This window comes from Phyllobates terribilis, unplaced genomic scaffold (assembly GCF_046119375.1).
Source record: "Phyllobates terribilis strain yellow unplaced genomic scaffold, ASM4611937v1 Scaffold_2__4_contigs__length_985480577, whole genome shotgun sequence".
Taxonomy (NCBI): domain Eukaryota; kingdom Metazoa; phylum Chordata; class Amphibia; order Anura; family Dendrobatidae; genus Phyllobates; species Phyllobates terribilis.
This window is the reverse complement of record NW_027362762.1, coordinates 43,283,921-43,302,554: the sequence shown is the minus strand read 5'-3', so window position 1 is coordinate 43,302,554 and position 18,634 is coordinate 43,283,921. Positions and strand designations below refer to the sequence as shown.

The 18,634-nt window shown below is 43.7% G+C and overlaps 2 protein-coding genes across 2 annotated transcripts in view; one reads left to right on the top strand and one right to left on the bottom strand.

Annotated features, from left to right (window-relative positions):
* FCHSD2 (FCH and double SH3 domains 2) overlaps positions 1 to 11,580 on the bottom strand; it is a 325,325-nt gene extending 313,745 nt beyond the window's left edge. The window contains exon 1 of the mRNA XM_073661305.1: positions 11,379 to 11,580. The gene's annotated coding sequence lies outside the window, so the exon portion shown is untranslated. The remainder of the gene's footprint in view (positions 1 to 11,378) is intronic.
* Positions 8,886 to 16,679, top strand: LOC141191393 (P2Y purinoceptor 2-like). The gene is made up of 3 exons (XM_073661309.1): positions 8,886 to 9,094; positions 12,863 to 12,943; positions 13,524 to 16,679. Exon 3 carries the CDS (start codon positions 13,540 to 13,542, stop codon positions 14,446 to 14,448), a length of 909 nt encoding a protein of 302 aa, XP_073517410.1. The 5' UTR covers positions 8,886 to 9,094; positions 12,863 to 12,943; positions 13,524 to 13,539; the 3' UTR covers positions 14,449 to 16,679.
* Positions 16,680 to 18,634: the final 1,955 nt, after the last annotated feature.

Here is an 18,634-nt window from a genome sequence, read left to right as displayed (position 1 = left end):
TGATGCAGGGTCGAAGCAAACCATCCTTCTTTACAAAGAAGAATCCGGCTCCAGCCGGGGAGGAAGATTTCTGGATAAATTCCCTAGCCAGATTCTCTTTGATATATTCGGACCTGGCTCAGGTGTCGGCCTGCAACAGGGGGTAGATTCGACCTCGTGGAGGGGATGTGCCTGGTAGTAGATCAATAGGACAGTCGTACGGTCTATGAGGTGGTAGGACAAAACCAGTAGAAATGGTCAGCACTCCGTTCTGAGAAAGATGGTGCAGGTGGAAAATCAGAATATTCATCAATGAAGTAAAATCCCGGCACTCACATATGTTTTCAATGCTTCTTTATCAATTGATAAAAGCTCGGGATGGGCTGAAACGTCTTCTGTGGTTGTCCATTAAAGAAGCATTGAAAACATGTGAGTGCCGGGATTTTAGTTCACTGATGAATATCAGGCGGTAGGGTCTCCGCCTCCTTCTTGTCAAAGACGTCAGCATACATCGAATACGGTGCCGGAAAGTCAGGGAGGTTAGATGGAGTAGCCAGAGGACGAGCTGGACAAATGGGGACTAAACAGGTTTCGTGGCATTCCTGTCCCCAACGGAGTACTTCTTCAGATCTCCAGTCCAGGACAGGCTCGTGTTTTCGCAGCCAAGGTAAACCCAATAGCAGAGGGTGGGACAGACCAGACAGCACGGAAAGGGGAATCTTCTCAGAGTGTAGCATCCTAATCCAAAGTTCCACCGGCTCGGTAATGAACTTACATGGTCTCAGAAAGGGGCTCTCCATCCACCGATGAAACCACCAATGGATCCTGCAGACGTTGAATGGGAATTTTATACTGCCTGCGAAACTGGAGTCCAGGTAGGCCTACTCGGCAAAATGAATGTTGCCGCAGGAGACCGATACTGTCAGAGTCAGCGATGGAGAGGAGTGATTTTTGCCCAAGGTAGCCTCTCCAACAGACCCTAGGCACTGGAGTTTCCTGGGTTCTTGGGGCAGAATCGGACTAGGTGTTCAGGACTGCCATGTTCCTTCTACGCGACCGTGAGGATATGAGGTTGTGGGTTGTAATAATCACCTAGGCAGGTTAACAATGCAACTATTTGTTATTCCTTACATCTATGGTTTTACAACAACTCCCGATAAAAGGCAAAAATACATTGCCCCCAGTTCACAAGATCCCCTCCCTGGGGATCCACTGACTTTGTACCAGGCGATACTCACTGTCTCCCAACTTTTGGTTGGTCCACAGATTTCATATCTCCAGCTAGTATAGTCTGCAGTCATATTCCACTGTCCTCCAGGCGACAGATAAAACGATAGAAGCGCAGGTATACAGTAGCAACAGGCCTTAAGAAAGTAACTGTAACATGTCTATCCAGCCCAGTCGGCAATAGATCTCTTAACTCCATATCCCATCCATCCATGGCTCCAGGACCTCAGCCTAGATCCTCTCCCTTCGACGTCATGCCACACTCTCTGACTAAACATGTGGCTTATTCCTTCCTCCCTGGGATCAGACCCCTGAATGGGCAGAAGTGTTCACACACCCCCATTAAACATTTGCTTTTAGCTCAAAGAATGAAGAATATTCCAGAAGCCCATCACTTTGGATTGCATGTGAGACCCCTCTGTGGTGATAGCTCCCCTGGGTCTTCTATCCCCATCCACGCAATGGGCTTAGTGTCAGGGAGAACGATGGCTTGAGGTCCCTGAGATACTGATGTGATTAATGGAATGATTGCTTTACATTTACCTTTAGCAATCTCCTGTGTGTGCTCGTACCCAGGGCAGCATCAAAGCAGGGAGAGGAAGGAGGAGCGGGACATTCCGGTCAGGGGCCGCGACGGTGAGAGAGTCGGCGTCTCTGCCGGGGAAGGGAGGCAGAAGGCAGAGGCGCTGGCTTTACAGTGTACATACATTACATTACTGATCCTGTACTGATCCTGAGTTACATCCTGTATTATACTCCAGAGCTGCACTCACTATTCTGCTGGTGCAGTCACTGTGTACATACATTACATTACTGATCCTGTACTGATCCTGAGTTACATTCTGTATTATACTCCAGAGCAGCACTCACTATTCTGCTGGTGCAGTCACTGTGTACATACATTGCATTACTGATCCTGAGTTACATCCTGTATTATACTCCAGAGCTGCACTCACTATTCTGTTGGTTGAGTCACTGATCAGTGGGGTCTTAGGACCAGAATTCCCCCTGATCTGCTGGCATGTAATGTGCCTGCAACATTTAAAAAACCCCTACAAGTTTCCTTATTCTAAACCTTTTGTGCCGTTTGTCTTCTTCATCCTCTATGTATGACAGTACATACGAGACTGCAGAATGAGCCAACGATGAGGTGTCAGTGAGCTCGTTCACTGCTCTGTAACTCTTACGTTGCTTCTTCTGCTCCATTCTCTAAGCCGATATATGATGACCAAATCAAAGTTGAGCTGCGATGTGGTCATATATCAGCTAAGAAGAGCGACAAGAGTTACATACCTGGGATCAAGCTCCCTCATGATTCACTAGGGACTTATGCACCATTTTGCTATGTACTGAGATACATAGAGGATGTAGACGACAAAAGGTAAAACATTTTGAACAAAACGCTATTGCTAAAGGGCTTTATAGCCAAGAATAAAAGTAAAAAACTCCCTCAAAGGCGTCCGTACGCCGCGGCTGCAGGACAGAGAACTATCTGCTGCCGGTCCTGCAGGATTTACAGCCTCCTCGCTTCCTCTTCTCACGTCTCCGGGTCATTACGATTGCTCAACCTGAACTACAATTGGAATGGAAATTCCAGTTTATATTTTTCTGGGCCACAGGGATCATTATATAAGTTCTCATCTGATAGAGTGAAACAAATACCAGGAGGCTCCTAAAACGATCGACCAACTCTTCCAAGAAATCTCAGCGACGATTCCGCCACCTTATTATGAAGATCTAACGTCCTATTTATTCCTCTACTTCGACAGTTACATAGAAGCATTAGGTTCCGTCTTAGATTTCGCTCAATACACTTGAATGCGTCACTTCAGAATCACTGATCTCTTCCTTACTGAACTCCAAGTTCCCATGGTCATTGCCAGAAGCCACAAGACGTCTACTATTCCTCCTCCTGTTCCTCCATTTCTCCTGGAATATTTTCTTGGCTCTGCTGCTGTACAAGTGAGATCTTAGCGAGAGCGATAAATGCACAGGTGGAGATTTGTTTGCCAGTCTCCTCTTAGCTTGATTGTCAAACATTATCTGAAACCGTTAATAATAAAGGCTTATATATACAACGTAGCACACCCTACATATAACACCACCCGATCCTCCACTTCTGAGGCTACACAGAGCTTACCTTACTAATCCTGTATTATCCCTTAATAACCGACTGTATTATACTCCAGAGCTGCACTCACTATTCTGCTGGTGCAGTCACTGTGTACATACATTACATTACTGATCCTGTACTGATCCTGAGTTACCTCCTGTATTATACTCCAGAGCTGCACTCACTATTCTGCTGGTGCAGTCACTGCGTACATACATTACAATACTGATCCTGAGTTGCATCCTGTATTATACTCCAGAGCTGCACTCACTATTCTGCTGGTGCAGTCACTGTATACATATATTACATTACTGATCCTGAGTTACATCCTGTATTATACTCCAGAGCTGCACTCACTATTCTGCTGGTGCAGTCACTGTATACATATATTACATTACTGATCCTGAGTTACATCCTGTATTATCCTCTAGAGCTGCACTCACTATTCTTCTGGTGCAGTCACTGTGTACATACATTACATTACTGATCCTGAGTTACATCCTGTATTATACTCCAGAGCTGCACTCACTATTCTGCTGGTGCAGTCACTGTATACATACATTACATTACTGATCCTGAGTTACATCCTGTATTATACTCCAGAGCTGCACTCACTGTTCTGCTGGTGCAGTCACTGTGTACATACATTACATTACTGATCCTGAGTTACATCCTGTATTATACTCCAGAGCTGCACTCACTATTCTGCTGGTGCTGTCACTGTGTACATACATTACATTACTGATCCTGAGTTACATCCTGTATTATACTCCAGAGCTGCACTCACTATTCTGCTGGTGCAGTCACTGTATACATATATTACATTACTGATCCTGAGTTACATCCTGTATTATACTCCAGAGCTGCACTCACTATTCTGCTTGTGCAGTCACTGTGTACATACATTACATTACTGATCCTGAGTTACATCCTGTATTATACTCCAGAGCTGCACTCACTATTCTGCTTGTGCAGTCACTGTGTACATACATTACATTACTGATCCTGAGTTACATCCTGTATTATACTCCAGAGCTGCGCTCACTATTCTGCTGGTGCAGTCACTGTGTACATACATTACATTACTGATCCTGAGTTACATCCTGTATTATACTCCAGAGCTGCACTCACTATTCTGCTGGTGCAGTCACTGTGTACATACATTACATTACTGATCCTGAGTTACATCCTGTATTATACTCCAGAGCTGCACTCACTATTCTGCTGGTGCAGTAACTGTGTACAGACATTACATTACTGATCCTGAGTTACATCCTGTATTATACTCCAGAGCTGCACTCGCTATTCTGCTGGTGCAGTCACTGTGTACATACATTACATTACTGATCCTGAGTTACATCCTGTATTATACTCCAGAGCTGCACTCACTATTCTGCTGGTGCAGTCACTGTGTACAGACATTACATTACTGATCCTGAGTTACATCCTGTATTATACTCCAGAGCTGCACTCGCTATTCTGCTGGTGCAGTCACTGTGTATATACATTACATTACTGATCCTGAGCTACATCCTGTATTATACTCCAGAGCTGCACTCACTATTCTGCTGGTGCAGTCACTGTGTACATACATTACATTACTGATCCTGAGTTACATCCTGTATTATACTCCAGAGCTGCACTCACTATTCTGCTTGTGCAGTCACTGTGTACATACATTACATTACTGATCCTGAGTTACATCCTGTATTATACTCCAGAGCTGCGCTCACTATTCTGCTGGTGCAGTCACTGTGTACATACATTACATTACTGATCCTGAGTTACATCCTGTATTATACTCCAGAGCTGCACTCACTATTCTGCTGGTGCAGTCACTGTGTACATACATTACATTACTGATCCTGAGTTACATCCTGTATTATACTCCAGAGCTGCACTCGCTATTCTGCTGGTGCAGTCACTGTGTACATACATTACATTACTGATCCTGAGTTACATCCTGTATTATACTCCAGAGCTGCACTCACTATTCTGCTGGTGGAGTCACTGTGTACAGACATTACATTACTGATCCTGAGTTACATCCTGTATTATACTCCAGAGCTGCACTCGCTATTCTGCTGGTGCAGTCACTGTGTACATACATTACATTACTGATCCTGAGTTACATCCTGTATTATACTCCAGAGCTGCACTCACTATTCTGCTGGTGCAGTCACTGTGTACAGACTTTACATTACTGATCCTGAGTTACATCCTGTATTATACTCCAGAGCTGCACTCGCTATTCTGCTGGTGCAGTCACTGTGTATATACATTACATTACTGATCCTGAGTTACATCCTGTATTATACCCCAGAGCTGCACTCACTATTCTGCTGGTGCAGTCACTGTGTACATACATTACATTACTGATCCTGAGTTACATCCTGTATTATACTCCAGAACTGCACTCACTATTCTGCTGGTGCAGTCACTGTGTACAGACATTACATTACTGATCCTGAGTTACATCCTGTATTATACTCCAGAGCTGCACTCGCTATTCTGCTGGTGCAGTCACTGTGTACATACATTACATTACTGATCCTGAGTTACATCCTGTATTATACTCCAGAGCTGCACTCACTATTCTGCTGGTGCAGTCACTGTGTACAGACATTACATTACTGATCCTGAGTTACATCCTGTATTATACTCCAGAGCTGCACTCGCTATTCTGCTGGTGCAGTCACTGTGTATATACATTACATTACTGATCCTGAGTTACATCCTGTATTATACCCCAGAGCTGCACTCACTATTCTGCTGGTGCAGTCACTGTGTACATACATTACATTACTGATCCTGAGTTACATCCTGTATTATACTCCAGAGCTGCACTCACTATTCTGCTGGTGCAGTCACTGTATACATACATTACATTACTGATCCTGAGTTACATCCTGTATTATACTCCAGAGCTGCACTCACTATTCTGCTGGTACAGTCACTGTGTACATACATTACATTACTGATCCTGAGTTACCTCCTGTATTATACTCCAGAGCTGCACTCACTATTCTGCTGGTGCAGTCACTGTGTACATACATTACATTACTGATCCTGAGTTACATCCTGTATTATACTCCAGAGCTGCACTCACTATTCTGGTGGTACAGTCACTGTGTACATACATTACATTACTGATCCTGAGTTACATCCTGTATTATACTCCAGAGCTGCGCTCACTATTCTGCTGGTGCAGTCACTGTGTACATACATTACATTACTGATCCTGAGTTACATCCTGTATTATACTCCAGAGCTGCACTCACTATTCTGCTGGTGCAGTCACTGTGTACATACATTACATTACTGATCCTGAGTTACATCCTGTATTATACTCCAGAGCTGCACTCACTATTCTGCTGGTGCAGTAACTGTGTACAGACATTACATTACTGATCCTGAGTTACATCCTGTATTATACTCCAGAGCTGCACTCGCTATTCTGCTGGTGCAGTCACTGTGTACATACATTACATTACTGATCCTGAGTTACATCCTGTATTATACTCCAGAGCTGCACTCACTATTCTGCTGGTGCAGTCACTGTGTACAGACATTACATTACTGATCCTGAGTTACATCCTGTATTATACTCCAGAGCTGCACTCGCTATTCTGCTGGTGCAGTCACTGTGTACATACATTACATTACTGATCCTGAGTTACATCCTGTATTATACTCCAGAGCTGCACTCACTATTCTGCTGGTGCAGTCACTGTGTACATACATTACATTACTGATCTTGAGTTACATCCTGTATTATACTCCAGAGCTGCACTCACTATTCTGCTTGTGCAGTCACTGTGTACATACATTACATTACTGATCCTGAGTTACATCCTGTATTATACTCCAGAGCTGCGCTCACTATTCTGCTGGTGCAGTCACTGTGTACATACATTACATTACTGATCCTGAGTTACATCCTGTATTATACTCCAGAGCTGCACTCACTATTCTGCTGGTGCAGTCACTGTGTACATACATTACATTACTGATCCTGAGTTACATCCTGTATTATACTCCAGAGCTGCACTCGCTATTCTGCTGGTGCAGTCACTGTGTACATACATTACATTACTGATCCTGAGTTACATCCTGTATTATACTCCAGAGCTGCACTCACTATTCTGCTGGTGGAGTCACTGTGTACAGACATTACATTACTGATCCTGAGTTACATCCTGTATTATACTCCAGAGCTGCACTCGCTATTCTGCTGGTGCAGTCACTGTGTACATACATTACATTACTGATCCTGAGTTACATCCTGTATTATACTCCAGAGCTGCACTCACTATTCTGCTGGTGCAGTCACTGTGTACAGACTTTACATTACTGATCCTGAGTTACATCCTGTATTATACTCCAGAGCTGCACTCGCTATTCTGCTGGTGCAGTCACTGTGTATATACATTACATTACTGATCCTGAGTTACATCCTGTATTATACCCCAGAGCTGCACTCACTATTCTGCTGGTGCAGTCACTGTGTACATACATTACATTACTGATCCTGAGTTACATCCTGTATTATACTCCAGAGCTGCACTCGCTATTCTGCTGGTGCAGTCACTGTGTACATACATTACATTACTGATCCTGAGTTACATCCTGTATTATACTCCAGAGCTGCACTCACTATTCTGCTGGTGCAGTCACTGTGTACAGACATTACATTACTGATCCTGAGTTACATCCTGTATTATACTCCAGAGCTGCACTCGCTATTCTGCTGGTGCAGTCACTGTGTATATACATTACATTACTGATCCTGAGTTACATCCTGTATTATACCCCAGAGCTGCACTCACTATTCTGCTGGTGCAGTCACTGTGTACATACATTACATTACTGATCCTGAGTTACATCCTGTATTATACTCCAGAGCTGCACTCACTATTCTGCTGGTGCAGTCACTGTATACATACATTACATTACTGATCCTGAGTTACATCCTGTATTATACTCCAGAGCTGCACTCACTATTCTGCTGGTACAGTCACTGTGTACATACATTACATTACTGATCCTGAGTTACCTCCTGTATTATACTCCAGAGCTGCACTCACTATTCTGCTGGTGCAGTCACTGTGTACATACATTACATTACTGATCCTGAGTTACATCCTGTATTATACTCCAGAGCTGCACTCACTATTCTGGTGGTACAGTCACTGTGTACATACATTACATTACTGATCCTGAGTTACATTCTGTATTATACTCCAGAGCTGCACTCACTATTCTGCTGGTGCATTCACTGTGTACATACATTACATTACTGATCCTGAGTTACATCCTGTATTATACTCCAGAGCTGCACTCACTATTCTGCTGGTGCAGTCACTGTGTACATACATTACATTACTGATCCTGAGTTACATCCTGTATTATACTCCAGAGCTGCACTCACTATTCTGCTTCCATTGATTTTCCAGTATGGTACATTCTGGTGGATTTCCACTTTCCGCACACTGTGTCATTATTACCCCGGGGCTGTTGTGATGTTCCCATGTTGTCAGTGACAGTGGTACATTGTGGCTGGATTCTCCCTCTCTGGGCTCCATGTTCTGCTGTGGTTTTAGGTGTCAGTGTCGGCTCCATTATATATTGCAGCATCACATCCTCAAATAGACACAGAAGGTGGAGACATGAACCTGTGATTCAACTTAATGAGGTGAATGATCAACTTCTCTGTTTGTTGTGAGCTGCAAAACTTTGTGAAAGTTCATTAATTGCGGAGCGGCGGGATGGAAGGTGAGTGCAATGAATGCAGCGGTTTAGGGGGCGCCGCTGCTCATCTATGGTCGCAGCACTTTACGCGTTAGCGCAGTCCCAGCTTTTCTCACATGCGGTGTATACGGATGTAGCAGAGCTGAGTTTGTCATTTAAGTCTTTACACATTCAATGCGTGATAGAACATACCGTAAGGTTACTATGTAACCGCACACAAGATTCGTACGTAAAATAAACTTGAGGACAAATTCAGCTCTGCTGCATGAGAAAGACAGAAGCAGTTTAACACTATGTATATTTACATCTGTGGAAGTGGAGACATCACTCAGCAGATCAAGTCCCAACAAGCTCAGTTTCACTACACCTAACAAAACCAGCTCTGCTGCATTTTAAACATTAACCTCTGCTTAAGTTTCTCTTGGCTGCATCTAACAAACACAACTCAATTCTGCAAAGCTTGACAAACTCAACCATGCTCATTTCTGATATCTCCAATAGCATGTGACAATCACAGCTCTGCTTCATCTGATAAAGTGATTTCACAAGCAGCTCTGCAGATTTCCCACATTGGACCTAATGAGTTCTGCAACAGCTGACAAACAAAGCACTGCTACACCTGGCAAACAAAGCACTGCTACACCTGGCAAACTTAGCTCTTTGCAATAACAAACTCAGCTCTGCTACATCACTACTTATGTGACCAGAAGGCAAAAAGAAAACCAGTGTTTCCTATCAGCAGATACTGGGGATGTAATGCTCTGCAGACGTCTGTTACTCTGCAGGTTGTATAAATGGGGGAAGCGGCTTCTTACATCACAAAGGTTTCCAAACCTGATGTACAGATACTGAGCCGTGTATCTAATCCTATCATGTAATAATGTCTGCGGAGCCGTGTATCTAATCCTATCCTGTGTGATACTGTCTGCTGAGCTGAGTATCTAATCCTATCCTGTGTGATACCGTCTGCTGAGCTGTGTATCTAATCCTATCCTGTGTGATACTGTCTGCTGAGCCGTGTATCTAATCCTCTCCTGTGTGATACTATCTGCTGAGCCGTGTATCTAATCCTATCCGGTGTGATACTGTCTGCTGAGCTGTGTATCTAATCCTATCCTGTGTGATACTGTCTGCTGAGCCGTGTATCTAATCCTATCCTGTGTGATACTGTCTGCTGAGCTGTGTATCTAATCCTCTCCTGTGTGATACTGTCTGCTGAGCCGTGTATCTAATCCTATCCTGTGTGATACTGTCTGCTGAGCCGTGTATCTAATCCTATCCTGTGTGATACTGTCTGCTGAGCCGTGTATCTAATCCTCTCCTGTGTGATACTGTCTGCTGAGCCGTGTATCTAATCGTATCCTGTGTGATACCGTCTGCTGAGCCGTGTATCTAATCCTATCCTGTGTGATACTGTCAGCTGAGCCGTGTATCTAATCCTCTCCTGTGTGATACTGTCTGCTGAGCCGTGTATCTAATCCTATCCTGTGTGATACTGTCTGCTGAGCTGTGTATCTAATCCTCTCCTGTGTGATACTGTCTGCTGAGCCGTGTATCTAATCCTATCCTGTGTGATACTGTCTGCTGAGCTGTGTATCTAATCCTCTCCTGTGTGATACTGTCTGCTGAGCCGTGTATCTAATCCTATCCTGTGTGATACTGTCTGCTGAGCCGTGTATCTAATCCTATCCTGTGTGATACTGTCTGCTGAGCCGTGTATCTAATCCTATCCTGTGTGATACTGTCTGCTGAGCCGTGTATCTAATCCTATGCTGTGTGATACCGTCTGCTGAGCTGTGTATCTAATCCTCTCCTGTGTGATACTGTCTGCTGAGCCGTGTATCTAATCATATCCTGTGTGACACTGTCTGCTGAGCCGTGTATCTAATCCTATCCTGTGTGATACTGTCTGCTGAGCCGTGTATCTAATCCTCTCCTGTGTGATACTGTCTGCTGAGCCGTGTATCTAATCCTATCCTGTATGATACTGTCTGCTGAGCCGTGTATCTAATCCTATGCTGTGTGATACTGTCTGCTGAGCCATGTATCTAATCCTCTCCTGTGAGATACTGTCTGCTGAGCAGTGTATCTAATCCTCTCCTGTGTGATACTGTCTGCTGAGCTGTGTATCTAATCCTATCCTGTGTGATACTGTCTGCTGAGCTGTGTATCTAATCCTCTACTGTGTGGGGTCACTCATATGAACTTTACTCCAAGCGGTCAAAAAAGAAAATAAAAAATTAAAAACTCTCCTTGAAGACATAAAATGATCCCGACAACACAACAATAATCCTATAAAGCGTCTTACCTTGTGCGGTGCCGCTGCGCTGTGCAGGTGTCGGGCCGCTGCGCCTCTCACTGCTCCGCGCTCGGTATCTCGGTGCTATCAGCAGATTAGTAGGTGGAGGAGTTTCAGATAATGTATATAAATAATCAGATACAATACAACATAATAACCAGTGACATGTAAATAGTAACTGGAAGCCGGTGCCGCTGCGGGTGTGGAATGGTACTGAGCGGGGAGAACCGCATAGATACGGCCGCACATGGATCAGACATCTGGTGAAATTCCAGGGTGGATTTCATTTATGGAATAATTTTGGATGAATGAATATCACATTTATCATCAGGGCTGCAGAACAATGGCAGATTGGACCCACCTTCCCAGCTCTGCTGCTTTCCTGTTAGCTCTCAGGCTGAGCACCTCAGATTTTCCCACAGTCCCTCACTAGTTTTTGGCTGAAGTCTCATAAGTGTTGTGACTGCAGCTTTGCATGTGACCAGACTCTAAGACGTGATGTAACTTAAGATCGGACATGGGAAGTGGTGAATTAGCAAAATTACATAATGTTTTGTGTGAATTTAAATTGTCAAACGAGTCTAAAAGTGGAAGTGAAATTTAAAGTCGCCGCCATTATTCTAATCGCCTGCATAGACGCAGGTCGTGAGTAGTTTTACAGCTCAACAACTTTCACACAGATGAGCTGTAATACCAAACCCAACCACTGGACATGTGTGGCACTGTTCCTGGGGGAAAAAAAAAAACAGGCAGGATTATTATTGATCACTCCAATTAGGTGGTGAGTCTGATCAAAGGACCAATGAATAGACAAGATAGATGGCCAATTAGTGTTCCTGAAGCTATACTTAAATTCCCTATTGTATACGTTTGGATACTACATTGTTCACTTCTGGATGGCTCCTCTCTGTTCTGACCTTGCTATCTTCCTGACCATTCTCCAGATTAACCCCCTGGATGCCTATTCAGGTTTGTTCTAGGACTGCCTGACCACTCCCTGCCCATTCCTTATGTCTTACGCTTAACTTCATGGGTCAGATTCTGTCCTTGACTCTCTGGTTCTGCTCTGGCTTCACTTGACAATGATATTTGATAAGGGTACCTCCTTGTCGCTGGCTCTCTGGTTCTGACCCGGCGTGTTTGGTGTTCTCCTTTAGCCTTTTTCAGTGGTCATCAGCTACTTCACTGAATGCTAGATACCTGTATAGGGGTCAAAGCCATGTAAGCCCAGAACAGTGCTACGTGGAGTGGCTAGTGCCAAAGGGATTGACTAGGATTAGAAAAACATGGCTGTTTTCTCCCATGGCTGTGTCATTGCGTTGTAATGCAGCTCAGCGTCATTGAACTGAATGGGCTGCAATACCAAACAAATTCTGTGATTAAATGTGGCACTGTTTCTGGAAGTAAGCAGCCACTAACAGTTACATTTCAGTTAAAACTGTAATATTATCTAACACGTTGTCTTATGTGTCTCTCTATTGCTTCCTGATCAGAAATGTACTCACATTGAAAAAGATGAAAGCAACAAAACTGGCGCTCTATAATCCTGCCACATCCTATTAAATGATTTAAAGGTGAGTGTCTGGGGGTTTATTGTACACCATACTTAAAAAGTTATTTTGTTTATAGCTATGTAATAAGTTTTTTTAAAATAAGCAGGGGTGCTGTAATGGGGTCCAAACACACCCCTAGACCAGTAACTAAATGTAATGATGCTACATACTCTGATAAATGCATCTAGTGACCCATGTCACATATTTCTGAAGTTTGTGCATATTTTATTTGGAGATTCCCATATTTATTGTACAAGACATCTCCATATTTTGCTCCCTCGTTTAGTGCATTAATAATGCCTTGATTTTATTTGAAGGAATAAGCAGAGGGTTTGGGGTAAATCTATTTATGGCAGCTTTCTGGGGGGACACTGACATATTTGAAAAGGGAAATGCAAGGAATACAGGAGTCATATCTACTCTTCTTTTTATTACTCTTATTACTTTTAAATTGGGAAGGATATGCTATATAGACAATGTTATGTTGGGTTGAGTTCTATGCCACAAGTATTGACCTTGCTGTTCAAAGAGCTTTCTAGAACTTGTAAAACAGTTTGATGTGTACATTTTCTATAATGTTCTTTCTTGTTAACTCTTACAGTGTCTTTTCTTAATCCATGGATGACACAGAAAACTTGACCTACAGATGTATATTTGATGAAGACTTCAAGTACATCCTTCTCCCCGTGTCTTATGGAATTGTATTTGTCTTCGGATTCATACTCAACGTTCTCGCCCTCTACATTTTCATATTTCGGATCCGACCGTGGAAAGTGGTCAACATTTTTATGTTTAACCTGGCGCTCTCGGACTTGTTGTATGTCTTGTCTTTGCCTTTCTTGGCATATTATTACTCCAAAGCCAACGACTGGCCTTTCAGCGAAGCCTTCTGTAAGATTGTCCGCTTCCTCTTCTACACCAGCCTGTACTGCAGCATCCTCTTCTTACTGTGTATCAGCATTTACCGATTCCTGGCCGTATGTTACCCCTTGCAGTTCCTTCAATGGGGGAAAATCCGTTACGCCAGGATAGTCTCAGTGTGTATTTGGGTTGTCGTAATTGCGATGCAATCACCTATGTTTTATTTTGTCTCCACCAGTATGAGTGGTAATAGCACGGTGTGCCATGACACCTCCAATATTGAACTTTTTGATCAATTTGTCATCTACAGCACCGTCAACTTGGCCACACTCTTCTGTGTCCCCTTCACCATCCTCATTATTAGCTATTGCTACATGATCTACGTGCTCATCCAACCAATGGAGAGCTCGACTCAGACTACCGAGTCCAAGAAGAAGTCTATCAAGATGATCATCACAGTAATGTTGGTCTTCATCATAAGTTTCTTGCCATTTCACGTCACCAGGACTTTGTATTACTACTATCGTAAAGTAGACCTTGCCCCGTGTCCTACTTTAAATGTGGTCAATGCAGCCTACAAGTCTACGCGACCACTGGCCAGCGTCAACAGCTGCCTAGATCCAATTTTGTACTTTCTGGTTTGGAGGTTCAGGTTAAAGTCTTAAAATGGGTGGAAGTCATCTATAATCTGATATAACATTGCTATATATGGGTTTTTTTATTATATAAACAGTTTTTTTATGCTTTTACTATGTGTACAGTAACTTTCTTACGTGAGACGACCAAAGTGAGGAACTGTAGGCAACACAGATCACTGGACATGGCAGGGCACTGACAGTGTAGCAGTAGGGAACTGACCTGGGTACATATGACGCGCCCCCTGGGCCAGTGTTGTTTGGGGGATACCTGGAGCCGGATCAGATGGGGGTTGTAGTCTCCGAGTGGCGGTGACCCGGTCCGTGCCCAGGGTGTCAAGCTCAGTGTGTGGCAGTCCTTATAGATGTTACTGGATGTTCTTTAGTGTCGACTACGCCACCCGTTGAATTGCGGTCAATACGGCCGCCGCTGCAGCAGGGTCCGCTGAGGCTGGTGATGTGTGTGCAGCTCAGATAGTATAACCCCCAACGGGAGGGGTATAGCCTCAGGGGGTCAGGTGTAGAGGATGGTGGTTGTGGAGGTGCAGGGAGGATGGTAATGAGACTCAGAGTCGGGCTGTGCAGTTCAGGGTCTTTACTTACTGCTGTTGTTCTGGTCACTCCGGCCTTGAGTGACCGCCCGAGCCGTGCTGCGTCCACCAGGTCCTGGACTCGGCCAACTCCCAAGTAATTCTGGAGCGTGATCCTGAGCTCCCTTTCTGACGTTCCTTCTCTCTGGCCTTCCCCACCAGGGATCCACCTAAGTCCGGCTCCCTCGGGCCTCTTGTTGGTAAACCCTTGTCTCTGGGTTCCCTGACCCTATTCCTGGTCTGCCTTCCGGGTGGATTTAGTGGGTGGTCGTGGCAGATCCTGCCCACGACCTCCGGTCTCTGGCTGAGGATTAGTGCCCTCCACCAGCTTGGGATCCGGTACCCTTGTGCCAACTCTTCACCCTCTGATCTAATCTTGGGTTCTTGGAGTTCTCTCTTCTCCCCCACTGGGTCCTTCTTTCTCCTCTCTCTCTCTGGGCCTTGGAGCTGCTCTTCTCCTCTGCTCTCTTCCTCTGACTCAACTCTGACAGACTGACCAAACCTCTACAAAAACCCTGATCTAAGATGGTTCCCACCTTATATACTCCCTCTATGTGTGAGCTCAGGTGACCAGCACCCAATGAGCTCCTAGCTTTACCCAGACTGCTCCCCCTATCTGCCCCTACACTACTGGGATGTTCCACCCCCCTCCCACTCCAGCCAAGGACAGACACTGCCGTACCTGCACATTTCTCTAGTGGGAGTACCATTGGTCTGTCCCCCGGAAATGGGATGTGTGTAGTGCATGCAGCCTACTGAGCTCAGTTCCACACTCCATCCTTACCCGGGAGTGGAATACCACACCTCTGGCTTGAGGTGCAATACCCCTGTAGCAGCCGAATCCTCAGGGTGCTACACATATTCTTCTGATAATAATCTTTTTGATACCCTCCAGTTCCACGAACAGTCCAAAGACTGAGCTCTGAGATCAAGCCATGGGGTAAAACTTGGCAAGGGACCAGTGATCTACTTGGAGCTCCGGAGTCCCATTGGAAAATCTGGTGCTGTCACTTACAGTGGTGCTTCAAAGTTTGTGATATTTTCAGAATTTTCTGCAAAAATTTGACCTGCATCTGATTTTTCACACAAGTAAAGAGAACCAGTTTAAAGAAATGAGTCCAAAATATTAGACTTTTTATTTATTTTTTTTAAATGAGGAAAAAAATGATCCAATATCTAAGTCTGCAAGTGGCAAAAATTATGTGAACCAGTCTGGTGTTTTCTATCAATGGGATGACAATCAGGTGTGAGTGGGCGACCTGTTTTATTTAAAGCGCTAAAAACCATGAATTTAGAAAATTGGAACTACACTACTGCCATAGAAAATAGGTAAATAAATACTATATTATGCAAATCTGAAATATAAAAAAATTAGAACTGCAATATCGCTACAGAAAAAAAATGAAGGTACTTCGCATAAAAATTGGCAAATTCTTGAGAATCCAATAGCCATCGACAAGGCATAAGTTATTGTTGGGAACCTAACCTAATACGATGCCTCTCCTGGGCTGAAAAGCCTACAGTTTATAGGGCAGGTAGGTTCCAGCTAATTAAAACTGCCTTAGACTGATGGGTGTAGGAGTGCTCAGGTCAGGAGGAGTTTATTACAAACAGAAAAAACTGACCGGCACATCCAACCATGTGTGAACAGGTGCAAACCAGGACAACCAAGTCGATAAAGCTAAGAAAAAATAGCTGCACTCTGAAATGCTAAAAATTTTGAAAACTGGAACTGCATTACTGCCATACAAAATAGGTTCCAAATTTCTAAATTCATTGTTTTTAGCATTTCAGAGTGTAGCTATTTTTTTCTTAGCTTTATCGACTTGGTTGTCCTGGCTTGCACCTGTTCACACTCGGATATGCTGGTCAGTTTTTTTTCTGTCAGTTTTATTTTAAGAACACTGATTTGTCAATGTGTGATCTTCATAATGTCTGTTTGTTTATGCCGTGATGCACATCCTCAAATGAAATTTCTGAGGACATCAGAAGAAGCATTCTTGATGTTCATCAGGCTGAAAAAACGATCTCTAAAGAATTTGGACACCACTATTCCACAGTCAGACAGATTGCGTAGAAATGAAACAAAATTCAAGACTAATATTAGCCTTCCCAGGAGTAGTCGACCAACAAACTTAACTCCCAAGAGTAAGGCGTATAATAGTCCATGAGGTCACAAAGGAACTCAAGGAAACCACTAAGCAACTAAAGGTTTCTCTCACAGTAGCTAATGTTCATGTTCATCAATAATGTGCATGGCAGGAGGACAAGGAAAAAAGTCACTGATTTCTGAAAAAAAACCGAAACATTACTGCCTGTCTGCAGTTTGCTAAAGATCACCTGGACAGAAAGCTATTGGACCAATGCATTGTGTGTGGATGAGACCAAATGGAGCTTTATGGTTTAAATGAGAAGCGTTATATTTGGAGACAGAAAGAACATCGAATTAAAGCATAAAATCCTCATGGTGGTGGTGTCATGGTTTGGGCTTGTTTTGTGACATCTTGGCCTGGACGGCTGTCATCATTGATGGAACAATGAATTCTAAATTTTATCAGAAAATTCCGGACCTCTGTCCATGAGCTGAACCTCAAGAGAACGTGGGTCATGCAGCAAGAAACCGACCCAAAGCCACAAATTGTTCTACAGAAGGATAAAGTTGGAGCTTTGGAACGGCCAAGTCTCCGTCCTGACCTTAATCCTATTGAAATATTGTGGAAGGAGCTGACGTGAGCAGATCATGGGGGAAAACCACCAACATAACAGAGGTGAAGGAGTTTTGTACAGCGGAACGGGCTAAAATTCCTCCCTCCAGTATGCAGGACGAATTTGCAATTACCGGAAACGTTTAGATGCAGTTATTGCTACACAAGAGGGGACATCAGATACTGATAGCAAAGGGGTCACATACTTTTACCACACACAGATGTGATATTGGATCATTTTCCACATTTTAGAATAGACAAACTCTAATATTTTTGACACATTTGTTTTCTTTGGTTCTTTATCAACTTTTAGGTCTTGTGTGAAAATCTGATGTAGTTTTAGATCAAATTTATGCAGAAATATGGGAAATTGTGAAAGGGTTCACAAACTTTCAAGCACCACTGTACCATGTGCCACTTATACTACTGCTGTCTACTTTTGTGGCAGAGAGGTCAGGCATTGGGCTCTGAATGTAACTGTGACCTCTTCATGCCCTATAGATCATACAATTGTGCTCAAAAGTTTACATACCCCAGGAGAATCTTTCCTTTCTTGACCTTGTTTCAGAGAATATGAATGATAACAAAAAAAACTTTTCCTCCACTCATGGTTATTGGTTGGGTGAAGCCATTTATTGTCAAACTACTGTGTTTTCTCTTTTTAAATCTTAATGACAACCAAAAACATCCAAATGACATACCCCAGTTCTTAATATCGTGTATTGCCCCTCTAACATCAATGACAGCTTGAAGTCTTTTGTGGTAGTTGTGGATGAGGTTCTTTATTTTCTCAGATGGTAAAGCTGCCCATTCTTCCTGGCAAAAAGCCTCCAGTTCCTGTAAATTCCTGGGCTGTCTAGCATGAACTGCGCGCTTGAGATCTCCCCAGAGTGGCTCAATGATATTGAGGTCAGGAGACTG

Bases quoted from the DNA above. Each gene is read 5' to 3' on its own strand.
- LOC141191393 (XM_073661309.1), top strand. From the start codon at position 13,540: ATGGATGACACAGAAAACTTGACCTACAGATGTATATTTGATGAAGAC.